Source organism: Olea europaea, chromosome 9 (genome assembly GCF_002742605.1).
Source record: "Olea europaea var. sylvestris chromosome 9, O_europaea_v1, whole genome shotgun sequence".
Taxonomy (NCBI): Eukaryota; Viridiplantae; Streptophyta; class Magnoliopsida; order Lamiales; family Oleaceae; genus Olea; species Olea europaea.
Window position 1 is genome coordinate 10,284,056 of NC_036245.1, and position 18,237 is coordinate 10,302,292.

The 18,237-nt window shown below is 38.1% G+C and overlaps 1 protein-coding gene and 1 pseudogene across 1 annotated transcript; both read right to left on the reverse strand.

Annotated features, from left to right (window-relative positions):
* Positions 1–7,296: 7,296 nt before the first annotated feature.
* LOC111399937 (putative leucine-rich repeat receptor-like serine/threonine-protein kinase At2g24130) lies at positions 7,297–8,888 on the reverse strand. Its single transcript, XM_023027419.1, has 2 exons — positions 8,078–8,888; positions 7,297–8,018 (listed from the first exon to the last, which is right to left on the reverse strand). The coding sequence occupies exons 1-2, from the start codon at positions 8,886–8,888 to the stop codon at positions 7,297–7,299; spliced, it is 1,533 nt and encodes a 510-aa protein (XP_022883187.1).
* A 1,132-nt stretch (positions 8,889–10,020) lies between these two features.
* Positions 10,021–14,795, reverse strand: LOC111399938 (annotated as a pseudogene).
* Between the last annotated feature and the right edge of the window lie 3,442 nt (positions 14,796–18,237).

Sequence of the window (18,237 nt, forward strand, 5' to 3'; positions counted from 1 at the left end):
GAGGGCAATGAATTTAATTTTTCATGATATGATAGGCAAGTTTGTTGAAGTGTATGTAGACGATATAGTGGTCAAATCCACTAAAGAAGAGGATCATTTCGAACAGTTAAGAAGTTCATTTGAGCGAATGAAGCAATATAAGTTAAAGTTGAATCCCTTGAAATGTGCATTTGGTATTAATGCAGGAAATTTTCTTGGTTTCTTGGTACACAAAAGAGGGATTGAACTTGGTAAAAATAAAGCGAAGGCCATTCTAGAGGCCAAACCACCTAGCAACAAAAAAAAATTGCAAAGATTTCTAGGCCAAGTAAACTTTTTAAGACGCTTTATTTCTAACTGTGCAGGGCGAACTAAAATCTGTTCACCACTTTTAAAACTGAAAAATCAGGACGAATTCGTCTGGAAATAAGAACATCAAAAGGCTTTTGAAAGTCTGAAGACATATTTATCAAGTCTACCAGTGTTGGTGTCACCAATCCAAGGACGGCCAATGAAAGTGTATGTATCAACTAAAAAAGAATCAATAGCTGGAATGATCACGCAAGAAGACCAATTTGGTGAAGAGAGGGCGATTTACTACTTAAGTAGATGGTTAACAAAATGTGAATGTAATTACTCTGCTATCGAAAAATTATGTCTTGCATTGTATTTCACATGTACAAAATTAAGGGGTTATTTACGGCCGGTAACCGTTTATTTGATTTCTAGAGTAAATTTAATTAAGTGTATGTTCTCTCGCTCTATTTTACACCAAAGGACAGGCCTTTGGACATTAGCTTTATCAGAATTCAAAATACAATACATACCCCAAAAGGCAGTCAAAAATCAGGCTTTTGCTAACTTTCTAGCCGATCATCCATGCCTTGACATGCCTGAAGAAATTAAATTAGAAATCAATTCATTCGAGCTAAAACCTTGGGTGTTGTATTTCGATGGGTTAAAAACCTCTAAAGGTGCAAGAGTAGGAGTAGCATTGATAAATCCTTTAGGGATTTGCTACAAGTTTGCATTCACTTTGGATAGGATGTGCACCAACAATCAGGCCGAATATGAAGCCTTAATCGTGGGTTTGGAACTAATGATAGATATGAGGGTAAAAAATGTAAACATTAGAGGCGATTCTCAATCGGTAATTCACCAATTGATTGGTGATTTTAAATGCCAAAGTGATTCCATAATGAGTCAATATGAAATTGCCCAAGAGTTATTAGAAGAATTCGACCAAGTAGAACTTCAATGCGTTAATAGGATATACAATGACGTGGCAAATGAGTTGGCCCAGATGGCCTCAAGGTACTCAAAGGCTTTAAATTGGAAGTCTACTTGTGAATATGGAACAATATTGCCCGTGATCCAAAGAAGGGCAAGAAGGATTGAACTTCATTGCATACAAGATGGAGATGCAATAGATTAGAGGGCAGAAATTAAGGAGCTCCTTAAAGAACCTAATAAAAGAGATAGTAGAAAAATGAAGTTGTGTTTGCTAAACTATGCACTGATGGATGAAGAGTTGTTTAAGAAACGCTCTGATGGTATACTGCTAAAATGTGTAAGTTTGCAAGAAGTCAGCACGATCATGGCTGAAGTGCACGAAGGGATATGTGGAGCTCATCAAGCTAGCCAAAGGATGAGATGGTTGATTATTAGGAGTGGATATTTTTGGCCAAAGATGGAAGAATTATGCGTTCAGTATGCAAAGAGTTGTTTAGCATGCCAAAAGCATGGTCCAATACAAAGGGCGCCAGCACGAAAGATGGCATCCATTATTAAACCTTGGCTGTTCAAGGGTTGGGCGATAGACCTGATAGGGAAGATTTATCCCCCGTCGTCCAAGCAACATACTTTTATTATAGTTACAACTGATTATTTCACTAAGTAGGTAGAGGCGGTACCTTTAAAGGAGATCACCCATAAGAATGTCATAGAATTTATCCGTGATCACATCATTTATAGATTTGAAATTTCACAAACTTTGATGGTAGATCACGGGACATCTTTAAATGGGGATCAAGTGAATAAATTCTTGAGCGAGTTTGGAGTTAAATTAGTAAACTCCACACCATATTACGCTCAATCCAACGGGGAAGCAGAATCTTCTAATAAGATTCTAAAAAATATCATAAGGAAAATGATAGATGAAAATGCCAGAAATTGGCACGAATGTCTGAACAAAGCCTTATGGGCTTACAGGACGTCGCCTCGGTCAAGTACGAAAATTACTCCTTTCCAACTTACTTATGGACAGGAGGCCGATTTGCCTATGGAAATCAAGGTGCAATCGATCAGAGTGTGTTTGCAACATAAGTTAAGTGATGATGAGTATACCGAATCACTAGTTCAAAACTTATTAGAGTTGGACGAAATAAAGTTAGACGTCCTAGATAGATTACAAGTTCAAAAACGAAGAATGACTAAATTTTATAATAAGAAAGTTATAGCCAAGTCGTTCAGCTTGGGCGAACTGGTTTGAAAAACAGTTCTCCCTTTGGATAGAAAAGATCCAAAGTATGGCAAATGATCTCCCAACTGGGAAGGACCATATAAAATGAATAACGTATTGCCTAATGGAGCCTATCATTTGGAAGATTTAGACGGCACCAAACACATGAGGTTCATTAATGGCAAATATTTGAAAACGTATGTTCTTTCCTTATGGGAAAGTGAACAAATAAAAGCATAACCAAATTGCATTGAACGATCGTAGAGTAAAAAGGGCTAGAGCGAAATACGTTCAAATAAATTCCTTTATTATCAAATGTTCATTACAAAAACTGCGAAATACAAGATGCTAAATGCTCTATAAACTACGATTAAGAGCAAACTAATCTCCCAGTCGATTGTCGAGTAAGAGGGTGTACTGGCCTTGATCGCTGTCCTGATCGCACTACAGCAGAGGCAAGTAGAGAGGCCGAGAAGCACTCTCAGCAAGCAGAAAGGAAGATGAAGCGCCCTCACATCGCCTTCCTAAATGCATCGCTGCAACGACAGGCAAGGAGGCTGAGAAGCACTCTCAGCAAGCAAGGTGGCCTGCAAGCACCCTAAAAATTGCCTTCCATCATTGAACTCCTTGTAGGAGAGGAGACGATGGGAAGAACTTTGCTGCTGGCCAAAGAATATTTTCTATATCTCCCATACCAAAGGTGACATCAAGAAAGATGGCAAAGTGGGTGGATCAGATGACCCATTTCCATGGAAAACGAAAGCTTTTGATTGATTGTCAAAAATACTAAGCAATGGCAGCAAATTGATTTTTTGAAGAAGAAAATGGAAATGAAGATGGAAAGTATGAAGTATACGTGCATTTATAGTGGGGTGAAGGTGAAAAGACAGAATATAATGTACATTTATTGTGGGGTGAAGGTGAAAAGATAGAATATGAGCAGCCATATTCGTGCCTAGTAAATGGGATTAAATGGCCCAAAATCGGGCAGAAATATCAAAAGAAAATGTACAAAAATTTTAGCATAAAGCAGTTAAATGCCTGAGCGATTGACAATTAAAAGACGAACGTCAATAAATGCACAAAAAGCTAAAATAGTTACTCATTGACAATGATGGCTGCTGTTATATCAGTAAAGGTTACAAAGGGAAAGTCAAATGTGAAATTACAAAAAGAAAAGTTAAAGCATTATACGTTTTAATTACAATTCGCCCCATACCAAACGAAATCTTTCCATAAGTTTCCCCCGGTCCTCGTTCTGCCGAGAAGAAGTGATGTTTAATTCGGCCACAACATCATCATGAACTTCCAACTTCTTGTACTGCTCGACCAAAGACTTAGTTCGCTCAATTCCTTGGGAGGCATTACGTTTTTTAGCAGCCATTCTCGCCTTGCAGTCGTCCATCTTGGCTTAAGCTCCTTCATCTGAGCAGCCAAACTAGTCATCAAAGAGTCTTCAATCATGACTTCGGAAGAGATTTCTTTCAACTCGTCCTCAACTTTGTTGATCTCCAGAAGCAAAGACTCTTTTTCAGATACGATGCGAAGATACTGAGTACTTTTAGCCTTCAGTTCAACATTCTTGGCCAGCAAGGAAAGGACCTCGGAATGGATAACTTTCAACGTCGCTTTAAAATCAGTAGAAAGATTGAGCGATGGAAGTGTCAGTGCTTGCTCCTATTTCGCATTCAAATGCTCAAGCTTATCCTTATGCCTGGCAGTACTAGCCTTATCGATGTTCATAGCCATGAACGACACATACTCAAATATCGACTGCTTGAGGAACTTCATATCGTCCTCTGAAGAAGTAGAAGGACAACTGGCTGAAGCAGGACGAGATGTTTTGACTTGCCCCCAGAAAGCAAACAAGTCTTGAATGGAACGCACAATTTTATCAGCATCCTACAAAGAAAATCGCCAATATTGAAGGTTTCCACTACACTAAACAAAGTAGAAGTAAAGGTGAAGCAAAGATTACCTCATCAGCAATCTTGGAAGATGGCATATCCCCAACCAAATCTGCCACCTGTGGCTCCACCATTCGTAAGGACTTCTCCTTGTCTAAACGAGAAGACCTTGCCGCAACGGGCAGACTCATGGGAACATCTGCAGAACTCAAAAGGCAACAAAATCAACACCAACAGCACAAGCAAAGGTAAAGCAACAAAAAACGAATTATCTTCTGCTTCAACGTTTGGGGGGTCAACGCCCTGGGAAGAAGGTGGCATGTCCATTGGTTGTGATGAAGATTCTGGGACTGAAGATTTCTCTTTAAACGTAGTCCCTTCATCAGCTGGTGTGGACGAAGCAGCCCCAACAGAGGATGATGGAGCAGAAGCTGCCAACACCAAAGCCTTCAAGGGAGAGGTTGAACTTTTCTGAGAAGTCCAAATAAACTATCAGCACAAGGAAAAATCTCAAGTATGGAAAGGTATGCTTATGAGTAAACCAATTTAATTACCTTCATCCTGACGATGAGAGGGGTATCATCATCATCAACAGCATCATCCTCCAAAATGGGAGACGCTGAGGCTGGCCGTTTGCTGCTTGGGGCACTTTTAGCCGCAGTGGGCTTGGCAGGAAGAGAAGTCGATGGACGGGCAGATTTTTTAGCACGAGCAGAGAAAGAGGGACTCCTAATGGACACAGGAGTGACCAAAACAGGAGAGGTAGAAGAAACGTTTGGCTGGTCTAGTGAATGGAAAGCATGATTGACATCAGTCACAAACAATCTGCGCTTCACTGACGGCCAGAGTCGTTCAAAAGGGAGATGGATGGCACGGCTAGGATTGAAGGGGGCTAATGAAAAGTTGCTCGTCAAAAGAAGATTGCGAGTATTTATAGCCTCTGCCTCCACCTTATTAATGGTGTGAAAGCGGTCTATCAAATTCTTTGAATAGCAAGGGGGAATGGGCCAAGTTTGGCCAAAACCAAGTTGACGAGCAAAAAATTGGGGAGCATATATTTCCACCCCAGCCTTGGCATTGGTCCCAGTCAAAATATCATGAAACAACTCCCTCCCGGTCAAAAACTGAATCCAAACCAACAAGGAAGTGTTCGCACTATCCAGAGTGGATGGAGGTTGCACATAATCTGGAGTCAAAAAGGGAGGAAAAGGAAAGAAAGAAGGGATTGAATCCAAAGTATAAAAGAATGAAAAAAATGTCCCTTTTGGACATATTTACAGGAGCCAGGGGCTCAATGGCTAGCCCATAGCAGCTTGCAGAAGGACTGGAAAAAGATGGAACACCAAGCGATGGAAAATAAACTCTCAACTACATTTTAGCGAACCAAAGAGGCCCACTGCCAGCGGGAGATGCACCATTTTTCAATTGGGATTGAAGAGAAGCCATGCCTCTATAGAGGGTAGCTAAAAAGAAAGAACATAAATTCAGAGGCCTACCACACGCCAATTCGTGCGCTATGGGTAAATAGCTCAGGAAGGGCTTTATGCTTGGCACACACAAAATGTATTTACAAAGCCAAATTAAAAGAAAGGCCACTCGCTCAGTATGGGAAGGCTCAGTGCTCGAGTGGTTATGAAAGGTTTGCAGGCTTGAATAAGACTCGGTGAGGCCTTTACCAAATTTTGGGGCAACACCAGAAATCAAAATACCAGGAAAAATGGTATCGCCCAAAGGTGGCAGATTTACTAGGGCCCCAACATCCCTTAAGGTAATGGACATGTGACCAAGAGGAAAAACAAAAGTATTATACTCAGAAGACCAAAAACTTAAAGCGATTGGAAAAAGTACTGGGTCAAAAATCGGGGGTTGAAGAGAGATTTCTAACAAATCAGAAATCCTAACATTATCAAAAATTGCCTTAGTAGGACCATGGTCCACAAGGCGAGCATGCCATCTATGAAAAACGACATCAGATTTAGACCAAGTGCGAATACCTCTTTCGCGAAGTGGCCACAGCTGCAAAGAATTTAGAAACGGAGGGCCCTGAGTACAAGGGAACAGTTGATCGACCGTCGCTTGTTCGATGGCCTCGGCATTGTTGAATAAATGACGTAGATAGAACTCATTGAGTTCGACATTGGCCGGTGTAAGGAAGTTCAGAGTTACATATGGCCGAGTAAGAAGTTTCTGAAAGTCTTCGAAACTGAAGGAGTCACCAGACTGAGATTGTGAAGCAGCCATTAGGGACGAAATAGAATTTTGCAGAGTTACGGAGCAGAGAAGTAAGGAGATGAACAGTAATGTTGCGAGAGATGCGCGAAAAAATGAGGCGTGATTTAGTGGAGCAATGAAATAGCATATTTGGGGGTTATAAGGGTTTGCAAACGTCGCACCTTTTCAGGCTATGGAAGAAAACAATGATTGAAATTTTTCGAAATTTTGAATGTTGCTGGGAAACACAAAGTGAATATGGCAAAAATTAATAATTGGTATTAGTTCTGCCATATTGGGGGGTAATTGTTGACACACAAAAAGTTCAGCTCAAGTTGAATAGCCCAAAGAATGAAGCCCAACTGGAAGGTCCCAAAAAAAAATCAAATAGCCCAAAGAACGAGTCAATCAAGAAATGCAGGATAAAGGTCCAAATAGGGAAGCCCATGAAAGCGGTAATACCATCGCCCAAGGTTGCAAGTCGCCCAAGATTTGAGCGAATGAATTGCCATGCAGTCGCCCAGAGCTGTGACCCTGCTCTCGTCCAAACACTCGAGTCGCCTAGCATCTTAGCAAATATGAGATGTTATGGTTACCCAAAAGTGCAGTTATTGAGTAGTCCTACAACGTCCCACGATTCAAGGAATTCAATTGAAGACGGTTGAAGGACAAAAGTAATGGCAGCAGTTAGAGAAGGCAGTTTCATGACAAGTTGGCCACTACAAGGAAAGTGGACAGTTATAGAGCGATCCAAATGCTCACAAGCTGAACCAAATCCAATCCGCACTGTGGTCCATGGCTCGGATACAGGTGATCTTCGAGGCTTCCATTTGGCATCAGGGGAAGGACAATGGCCTTAAAATCTGGCGTGCTGCATATTGTTATGATCCTGATCAAATTTCTGTGCCTGGTTCTTTTCAGAATTTGGCATTCCCTTTTAAAGCTCCCGGAAACTTCTCCGTCTGCTTTAAAGTGCAGAACTTTCACAGCTATCCTCGTGTTATCTTGAAGAACTCCTTTATAAACATGACCAAATCTACCTGATCCGATTAGGGTTGAGGGACTAAATCCTCCTGTGGCTTCAAGGTGTTGTCGATGAGTAATTCTTGGGTATTTTATCTCTTTTCTCATTGCTTCTTTTTCATTTTCAATGCCCTTCATATTAAAAACCGTTGATTTCCTTCTGAATTTTGATCTGAGTAGTAAAGGATATCCAGCTACGCAGAAAATAGGAATGATGAGTAATGAAAGGAGAATTGCCACTAATAAATTGTGAGTTAGTTTTCTGTGACATTTTCGCATCCCTTCTATGGAACCACAGAGCCTGTTATTCCCGAGGAAAGATTTGATGGTTAGTGAAGAAAATGCATCATTGTTCGTTATGTCTCCAGAGAAGCAATTGTAAGAAAAATTCAGTTGCTTCAAAGTAGACGAAGCCTGCAGAGAATCTGGTATCTCTCCTGTTAATTGATTGAAGGACACATCAAGTTCTTTGAGATACCGCAAGTTTCCTATAGACGCTGGCAGTGGCCCTTCAAAATATTTCTTGAAAGGTTGAGGTTCTCTAGAGCAATACAGCTTCCAAGTTGGGAGGGGATCGTGCTCGAGAGGTTGTTTGATGATAGGTCAATGGCTAGAACCATGTTCATTTTTGTCAGCTCCAGTGGAATATGCCCTTGCAGGTGATTGCTGGATAAGTTTAAGTATAGTTTCAAACTACTCAAACTAGCAACTTCAATTGGAATTGTCCCTGAAATCCTGTTGTAAGAAAGGTCAAGAATTTCCAAGTTAATGCATTTTCCTAGGCTTGGTGGGATTGGACCTGAGAGCTGATTGTCATAAAGAAATAGTCTTCTTAGCTGAGAAAGGTTAGCAAAGCTTTCAGGGATTGTACCGCAGAGTTTGTTTTTCGACACATCAAGGAGGCCTAAATGAGGAACATTGCCAAAAGCCGAGGGAATATGTCCAGAGAGTGAATTATTCGATAGATACAATCTCTCCAGCGACCCCAGTTGAAAAAGTTCAGGAGGGATTGAACCATTGAGGAGAATATTATTAGACAAGTTCAATAGAGTGATATTGAAAAGATTTGAAATTTCTGGAGGAATTGGACCATGAATATGATTATCATCAAGATTTATCTTTGCAAGTTTAGTAGAGAGAGTACCAATAATAGAAGGCAACTCTCCCCCAAGATGATTTCCTGCCAAATTGAGTTCTGTCAAGTTAGAGCAATTAGCCAAAGAAGCAAAAAATGGCTTGAGGTCAGTGTTACCATTATGACTAGAGAACCGGTTTTCCGACAACTGTAGAATTTGCAAGTGTACCATTTTACCCACAATCTGAAAGCGGTAATACCATCGCCCAAGGTTGCAAGTCGCCCAAGATTTGAGCGAATGAATTGCCATGCAGTCGCCCAGAGCTGTGACCCTGCTCTCGTCCAAACACTCGAGTCGCCTAGCATCTTAGCAAATATGAGATGTTATGGTTACCCAAAAGTGCAGTTATTGAGTAGTCCTACAACGTCCCACGATTCAAGGAATTCAATTGAAGACGGTTGAAGGACAAAAGTAATGGCAGCAGTTAGAGAAGGCAGTTTCATGACAAGTTGGCCACTACAAGGAAAGTGGACAGTTATAGAGCGATCAAGCAGTTTTTAAGCGGTTGATCATGAAGAGATCATCCAGGGAATATAAAAGGAAGAAAAGACATAGAGCAGAGGACCCCGAATCAAACACTCTCAAACAGAGAATATATAACATTCAATTTCTTAGTTTAGATTTAAACACTTCTTTTACAGTAACTCGTGTGCTTGCTCCTCTTGGAGGCTTTCTTTTTTATTTTCCAATTGTAAAGTCATCGCCAATAAAAACGCCCCTTTTTGGGATTTTGTCTCAAGAGGTTTGTCCCTTACACAATCTTCTGATCCCTTTTTAATTGTTAGCGACTAACCCGCACGAAACACTACCAGGCCAGGTCAGTCTTGCAGAAAGTCTAGCACAAAAACCTGGGCAAGTCACCGGGCTCGCATCTTTTTAAAACTGTTTTTGCTTTTCTTATTATAGCACACGCTGGTCTACGTACCCATTCTTGACACCAACTGTGCTAGACAATTGATGTGCTGAGCCACCCTGGAACATGGCAGCGGGGCATAGGTTGACAACTCTGTGTAAAAGTAACCATAGGGCCAACAATTTAGCGCAATTAGCAATATTACATGAAACATTAATATTCTTTGCTCTTCTAATTTACCAAGAAAAAATCTTATGCAAAAAACTGGAAGTGACTGCTTGTCAAGTTTAAAGATAAAAATTTATAGAACTACATGGCAATGAAAATTTGAATCTACCTGAAATAGTTTAATCCTTGCTATATAACAGAAAAACTAGTACCCTTCAATTATCTGTAGAATGTTTTTGTTGCCTTTATAGATACAAAAATTTTATTTTAGTTTCTTGATGCTTATTCAATGAGCAGGTTCGAAGGACTAGAAAGATATTGCTTCAGACGATTGATTTCATAAGCTACGTCCAGCATGGTTGGTCTAGTTAACGGATTGTACTGTGTGCAGATTAGCCCGAGTTCGATCAATTCCAAGATCACGTCACGCCATATCTTTGTGCTGTCAAGTTGAACGGTGGCGCATGGTGCACACCTTTCTATTGCTCCTTCAACAATTGGCTCGAGTCTGTTTGGGTAGTGCCTTTTAACCCATTCGTGAAGAGTCGGACCTTCTTTAAAAAGGATATCAGTTGGACGTCTCCCTGCCGCTATCTCTAACAGAAGTACCCCAAGGCTATAAACATCTCCTTGAGGTGATGCCTGCTTTCCCATTCCATATTCTGCAATTGGAAAGACAAATTGAGATTTGTCAGTAGGGGCTATTATGATCAACATAATTATGCAAATAAAAATTGATTTAGACGTTAAAACGGGACATGTGCTATGTAGTACTGAGCAGAATTTTGTGTTCCGATGTCAAATAATTAGCATACTTTTTCGAATTTCAGATATTTTATGAATAGAATATTATGAAGATCACTCACCAGGAGCAATATAACCAACTGAACCACAAACCAAACCATCTGTAGAGCCGAAGGAATAAGCTGCCGAATCATTGACTGAAAAATTCTCATCAGCAACTTTTACCAATCTTGAGATGCCAAAATCAGTGACCAAAGCTGTCATATCGTCATCGAGGAGAATATTGCTTGGCTTAAGATCACAATGCACAACTTTTATGGGTGAATAGTGATGCAGATAGGCCATCCCTTCAGCCACATCACTGCAAATGCTCACAAGCTGAACCAAATCCAATCCGCACTGTGGTCCATGGCTCGGATACAGGTGATCTTCGAGGCTTCCATTTGGCATCAGGGGAAGGACAATGGCCTTAAAATCTGGCGTGCTGCATATTGTTATGATCCTGATCAAATTTCTGTGCCTGGTTCTTTTCAGAATTTGGCATTCCCTTTTAAAGCTCCCGGAAACTTCTCCGTCTGCTTTAAAGTGCAGAACTTTCACAGCTATCCTCGTGTTATCTTGAAGAACTCCTTTATAAACATGACCAAATCTACCTGATCCGATAAGGGTTGAGGGACTAAATCCTCCTGTGGCTTCAAGGTGTTGTCGATGAGTAATTCTTGGGTATTTTATCTCTTTTCTCATTGCTTCTTTTTCATTTTCAATGCCCTTCATATTAAAAACCGTTGATTTCCTTCTGAATTTTGATCTGAGTAGTAAAGGATATCCAGCTACGCAGAAAATAGGAATGATGAGTAATGAAAGGAGAATTGCCACTAATAAATTGTGAGTTAGTTTTCTGTGACATTTTCGCATCCCTTCTATGGAACCACAGAGCCTGTTATTCCCGAGGAAAGATTTGATGGTTAGTGAAGAAAATGCATCATTGTTCGTTATGTCTCCAGAGAAGCAATTGTAAGAAAAATTCAGTTGCTTCAAAGTAGACGAAGCCTGCAGAGAATCTGGTATCTTTCCTGTTAATTGATTGAAGGACACATCAAGTTCTTTGAGATACCGCAAGTTTCCTATAGACGCTGGCAGTGGCCCTTCAAAATATTTCTTGAAAGGTTGAGGTTCTCTAGAGCAATACAGCTTCCAAGTTGGGAGGGGATCGTGCTCGAGAGGTTGTTTGATTAGAATGTTTTTGTTGCCTTTATAGATACAAAAATTTTATTTTAGTTTCTTGATGCTTATTCAATGAGCAGGTTCGAAGGACTAGAAAGATATTGCTTCAGACGATTGCACATCAAGGAGGCCTAAATGAGGAACATTGCCAAAAGCCGAGGGAATATGTCCAGAGAGTGAATTATTCGATAGATACAATCTCTCCAGCGACCCCAGTTGAAAAAGTTCAGGAGGGATCGAACCATTGAGGAGAATATTATTAGACAAGTTCAATAGAGTGATATTGAAAAGATTTGAAATCTCTGGAGGAATTGGACCATGAATATGATTATCATCAAGATTTATCTTTGCAAGTTTAGTAGAGAGAGTACCAATAATAGAAGGCAACTCTCCCCCAAGATGATTTCCTGCCAAATTGAGTTCTGTCAAGTTAGAGCAATTAGCCAAAGAAGCAAAAAATGGTTTAAGGTCAGTGTTACCAAAATGACTTGAGAACCGGTTGTAGGACAACTGCAGACTTTGCAAGTGAACCATTTTACCCACAACCTTAGATGGTAACTCTCCAGTTAGTGAGTTCGACCCCAAGTCGAGCCATTCTAGCTTTGAAGAGTTTGAAAGGGCTTGAGGAACTTCTCCCTCAAGATGGTTCGACCAAAGAAGGAGATATTTCAGCTCTTTAAGCTCACATTGATTCTTCCAGTGGATTTCACCAGTAAGTGAATTGTTGGAAAGGTCTAAATACTTCAGAGAAGTGCCATTACAAAAAATTGAAATGGGTATGTCACCTGTCAGCTTGTTACTTCCCAAATTAAGATACTCTAATTGATGAAGAAATCCCAACTCATTTGGGATGTGTCCTTCAAGACGATTGGATAATAAGCTGATCGCTTGGAGTTGGGAAAGAGAACCAAGTTCAGCAGGGACGTGACCTTCAAAGAAATTTCCGGACAGATCAAGAATCGACAAGTAAGAAAGCTTGGAAAGAGATGGCGCAATGGTTCCGTGTAGCGATTTTTCACTTAAAGTAAGCTTTACAACTCTACTCCCATTGTCACATTTTACACCTGACCAGTTGCATACATCAGAAGAATTCCAATTCTCTAAAGCATTTTTGGGGTCACTAGTGATTTGAGACATGAACGATACAAGGGAAGCTCGATCGTCCAAAACTTGTACCCCATTTTCTGCGCGTACCACGTAAAAAACTATGGTCAAGAGAAGCAAATTGATCGCGGAAAATTTTCGATACCCCATTACTGTATATATACGATCAAATCGATTCTTTAGAAAGAAGGAAGAACTTCGAGAGAGACTAGTGTATATAAAAGAGGGTTGAGGGAAAATGATGTGCACTTGTTACAAGGGTGTCACTAGTGATGTCCAACAGTAAGAAGTTAATGCAAGAAATTGGAACCCTTTCTGCCTAAATTTATATGAAGCCGATCGTTGACAATGAGCATGAACACTTGTTGCCATGTAAGTGTACGCCCTTGTTTGGTCCTAATTTATTAAATTTTATTTTTTTCTCAAATTCATTTTCTTCCAACGGTGGCGTACATTTGGTGGTTTACATGTAATTAGGCCTAACTATGTGTTATGTGGTTCCTTGAGGGATTAGTGGATGATGCGTTGTAAAATTTAAGATAATTTAAGTTATAAGCACGTTAAGATTTGACGATAGGATAATATATGTAAATGGGAAACTTTTAATTCTGGTAGGGATGTCGAGCTCGCGTTGTGCATTGTGCATGTTGATGTCACTCTTATTTATACTTGTGCATATTCAAGGGTTCTTTGATAAAATCTTTGTTAAAAGTTTTCACATATTTTGTAAAAGTTGATGAAATGCGTGATTGAAAAATTGTGAATCCCATGATACGAAATAGTCTTCTTAGCTGAGAAAGGTTAGCAAAGCTTTCAGGGATTGTACCGCGGAGTTTGTTTTTTGACACATCAAGGAGGCCTAAATGAGGAACATTGCCAAAAGCCGAGGGAATATGTCCAGAGAGTGAATTATTCGATAGATACAATCTCTCCAGCGACCCCAGTTGAAAAAGTTCAGGAGGGATCGAACCATTGAGGAGAATATTATTAGACAAGTTCAATAGAGTGATATTGAAAAGATTTGAAATCTCTGGAGGAATTGGACCATGAATATGATTATCATCAAGATTTATCTTTGCAAGTTTAGTAGAGAGAGTACCAATAATAGAAGGCAACTCTCCCCCAAGATGATTTCCTGCCAAATTGAGTTCTGTCAAGTTAGAGCAATTAGCCAAAGAAGCAAAAAATGGCTTGAGGTCAGTGTTACCATTATGACTAGAGAACCGGTTTTCCGACAACTGTAGAATTTGCAAGTGTACCATTTTACCCACAATCTTAGAGGGTAACTCGCCTGTTAGTAAGTTCGACCCCAAGTCAAGCAATTCTAGTTTTGAAAAGTTTGAAAGGGCTTGTGGAACTTCGCCGACAAGATGGTTTGACCAAAGGAGTAGAGATTTCAGCTCTTTAAGCTCACATTGATTGTTCAAATGGATTTTACCAGTAAATGAATTGTCGGAAAGGTCTAAATACTCAACATAAGAAGTGCCATTACAAAAAATTGACAGTGGTATGTCACCCGTTAGCTTGTTACTTCCCAAATTAAGATACAATAACTGATGAAGAAATCTCAACTCATTTGGGATGTATCCTTCAAGACGATTGGATGATAAGCTGATCGCTTGGAGTCGAGAAAGAGAACCAAGTTCAGCAGGGATGTGACCTTCAAAGAAATTTCCGGACAGATCAAGAATCGACAAGTAAGAAAGCTTGGAAAGAGATGGCGCAATGGTTCCGTGTAGCGATTTTTCACTTAAAGTAAGGTTTACAACTCTATTCCCATTGTCACATTTTACACCTGACCAGTTGCATACATCAGAAGAATTCCAATTCTCTAAAGCATTTTTGGGGTCACTAGTGATTTGAGACATGAACGATACAAGGGAAGCTCGATCGTTCAAAACATATGTCCCATTTTCTGCACGTACCACGTAAAATACTGTGATCATGAAAAGTAAATCGAACGTGAAAAAGTTTAGATACCCCATTATACTTGTACGATAAATATATTGTATAAAGAGAAGGAAGAATTCCGAGAGAGACTAATAAAAGTATATATAAGAGGGTTCAGGATAAATGATGTGCACTATGTAATTAGGGTGTCTGTGTCACTAGGGATGTCCAACAGTGAGAAGCTAATGCAAGAAATGGGAACCCTTTCTGCCTAAATTTATATGAAGCCTATCTCTGACTATGAGCATTGAACACGTGTGAACTGTTTCCCGCCGTGTAAGCTTTGTTAATTAGTTCCCAGATTTTTAAAAGAAAATGTACATAACTATTTGCATAATATTTTACATAATAACGAGGTGCCAAAATATAAGTAGAGAAGTTATTTCATTGATGAGATTTTGATCCAATTAAATTTCGACACATCATCTGTTGGTAAACCATTACGTAAGTCGTTATGTACATATAGCACTACCCATTTTTAAAGCTCCTTTTTTTTTTTTTTTTCAAATTCCTTTTCGACTACTAATTTTATAAGATTCACAAATTTTATCAATTTTTCGACTACACGTTTCATTAATTTTTATCAAAATATACTAAAAATCTGATTTTTAACCAAAATAGGGTGTATCGATTTCCATATCATTACGCCTAACTATGTGTTTAGTGGTTCCTTGAGGGATTAGTGTAAATAATTAGTGGACGATGAGTTGTTAAGTTTAAGATAACTTAGATTATAAGCATGCTTAATATTTGACAATAGGATAATATATGGAAAACTTCTAGTAGAGATGTCGAGCTCAAGTTGTGCATTGTGCATGTTGATGTTGCTCTTATTTATACTTGTGTTCGACAAAAATTTTAGTATATTTTGATAAGAATTGATGAAATGTGTGGTTGAAAAGTTGTGAATCCCATAAAATGTGTAATTATTAATTGCTAACTTTGACCTCAGTTTTTAAGTAACTTTTTAAGCTAAACAAGCACTCATAGTGTTTTCCTTTTATTAGTAAATAAAAAGTTGGCACTAAACTTGAGCCCCGCTGAATTCAGCAGCCACAAAACCCTCAAATGTGTTAATGGATGGTTTTCATGCCAATATGGAAAAGATTAGGGAAGAAAGGGAAGTTTAAATGTTATTTGTTGTACTGTACAGTTGATGACACTATATACCATTGATATTCATATAGCATTATTCAATTACCATATGAAATTATTTTTGCAGCTAGTGATGATATCTATACTCTCGTAATAGTAGTATTTAGACTTTTCCATTTGTACTTTATGTTATTTCCTTTAATCGTTGGGTTATACAATATGTTTGCTGTGTTATATAGAAGAATTTAAGGGGAACCCTTTTATCCCACGTGCGAGATAATACGTAATTGTGTGACGAGACCTTGTAATAAATTTTCTCCAGCAAGTGAAAATAGCTTTTCATATTGAAAGCAGGATATAAATCTCTTTGCTTGTAGGTGTGTTCCTATTTCTTGTTCTGTTCCTGAATGTTCTCAAGATAGGGATTAAGACATGTCACTTGTTTGTTATAAGTTCTTTGATCCCATTACTATTAAACAATTAATGTGGAATTCTATATGCTTGAGAAATATATATTTATCATGCGCAGTGGAATTTGACCTCTTGACATGGACCCTGCTCTTAACTTAACCGTGGCGAATCTCCACTGTGCGTGTTAGATGGATTTTCTTTACATAAATAAGTAAGAAGTAGGTAACTTTAAAAGAGACCAGTAATTAATTATATGCAGATCATATATTTGGTTGGCAGTTGTTGGTGGAATTTATTCAACTAGAAAAAGTCAGTCTAAAATTCTTGACCGTGTTATCTAAGCATAAACCACAGATGTTTTTATGGAAAACTTTCCAACACTTAAGGAGACGAGACACATATAAGAAGAAAGAACAACTTTATATAGCATAAATGGTGCTACAATACAAATTTAATTGACGAATGACGAATTGAAGTTAATTAAATGGAAGAGTATGAGACTCATTTAATTTGATTTATCTTGTAATGTAAACTAGGCAGATGATTGATTACTACTGGTGTTAAATGACATTACAAATGGGGGAAAAAATATGGGAAGCTTTAAAAGACAGAGATCCATAATACATCTCCCAAAAATAAATAAAATTTAGAATGAGAAAATGAGAAAGAGAAACTATAGAAGACATAAATCTATCACATCTTCTGAGAATTCAAATGAAAAAAAAAATGTAAAAAGAACAAGCTTAACTTCTTTGATGAACGACGAAAGTCTTTGTAGAAAGGCATTTCGGGTTATAAATAATTAAACTTTCGAATGATTTTTTTTTTTTTTTTCTTTTGTGTTTCTTATTTTTTTTTCTATAAAACATATACTTAATTACTCTTTATAATAATTACTAAAGTATTTTCATAAACAGTACCAGATAGAATTAAAATGTAATTTTTTGTACAATAATTTAAAAAGTTTACCTTTCCAAATGTGCCCCAACATTGTAAATTATATTTTGTCGATACATCGAATTTAACATTCGATAGTCAAAACATTAAAAATGACTAATGAATTGGTTGAAATGATCTTAATTACTCTTAATAATAATTACTAAAGTATTTTGAAATACAGTACTATATAGAATTAAAAACTAATTTTGTACAATATTATAAAATGTTTACCTTTCCAAATGTTTTATTTTGTCAATACATCGAATCTAAAATTTGACAGTCTAAAATTGACTAATGAATTGGCGGAAAGGATCAAGGTGGGTCGGTACTATTATAACTGACTGTGCAGATTGGCCAATAAATATTAATAAATATCATAAATATTTCTGAAATCATCATTCCCTTTCATGAAATCATACTGAAAAGCAAATGAAAGTGAAAGTCTAAACTTAAACCTATATTAAAAAATTATTTATTCAAAAATATGCCAAAGAAAAAGGGATAACGGACGGTGCATGCTGCACTATGTTAATTTGATTTGTAAGAAATTTATTGCCTAAGTATAATTAAATTCAAAACCTTATAACGTAATAATTGAATTTATGTATAAGATTATAAGTCGCTTAAAAGTTAAAATGTGGTAACCACAGGTCCTTAAGTCTCTAGTTTCCCAGTCAAATTATTACACTTCAATTATTTCTATGTACGAGTCCTTTCAATATTACAAGAATGTTTGAAATAAATAACATTTCTTACGCACAAATCCTCAGCATAGGTCACAAATGATCTTAATATTTATTCGCCAAAGGTTAAAAAATATGTGCTTACGCAAAGATCATGATACATAAACTCAATATGTATTTCAAAATTATGAATTCAGTTTTACACCGACAATGACGATAATAATATATATTTGAAAACAAGTAATATTTTCACAAGTCAAATTTGCTCATCACAACTAGTCTTGACACTTAATATTGATGGAAATATAATAGGATAAAGATACTTGTTCAGGACCACATGGGCCTTAGA

Coding starts and splice junctions, on each gene's coding strand:
- LOC111399937 (XM_023027419.1), bottom strand. CDS start 8,888: ATGGTACACTTGCAAATTCTACAGTTGTCGGAAAACCGGTTCTCTAGT. Junction 8,019..8,077: donor TTTGAAGGGCCACTGCCAGC/GTCTATAGGAAA, acceptor ATCAATTAACAG/GAGAGATACCAGATTCTCTG.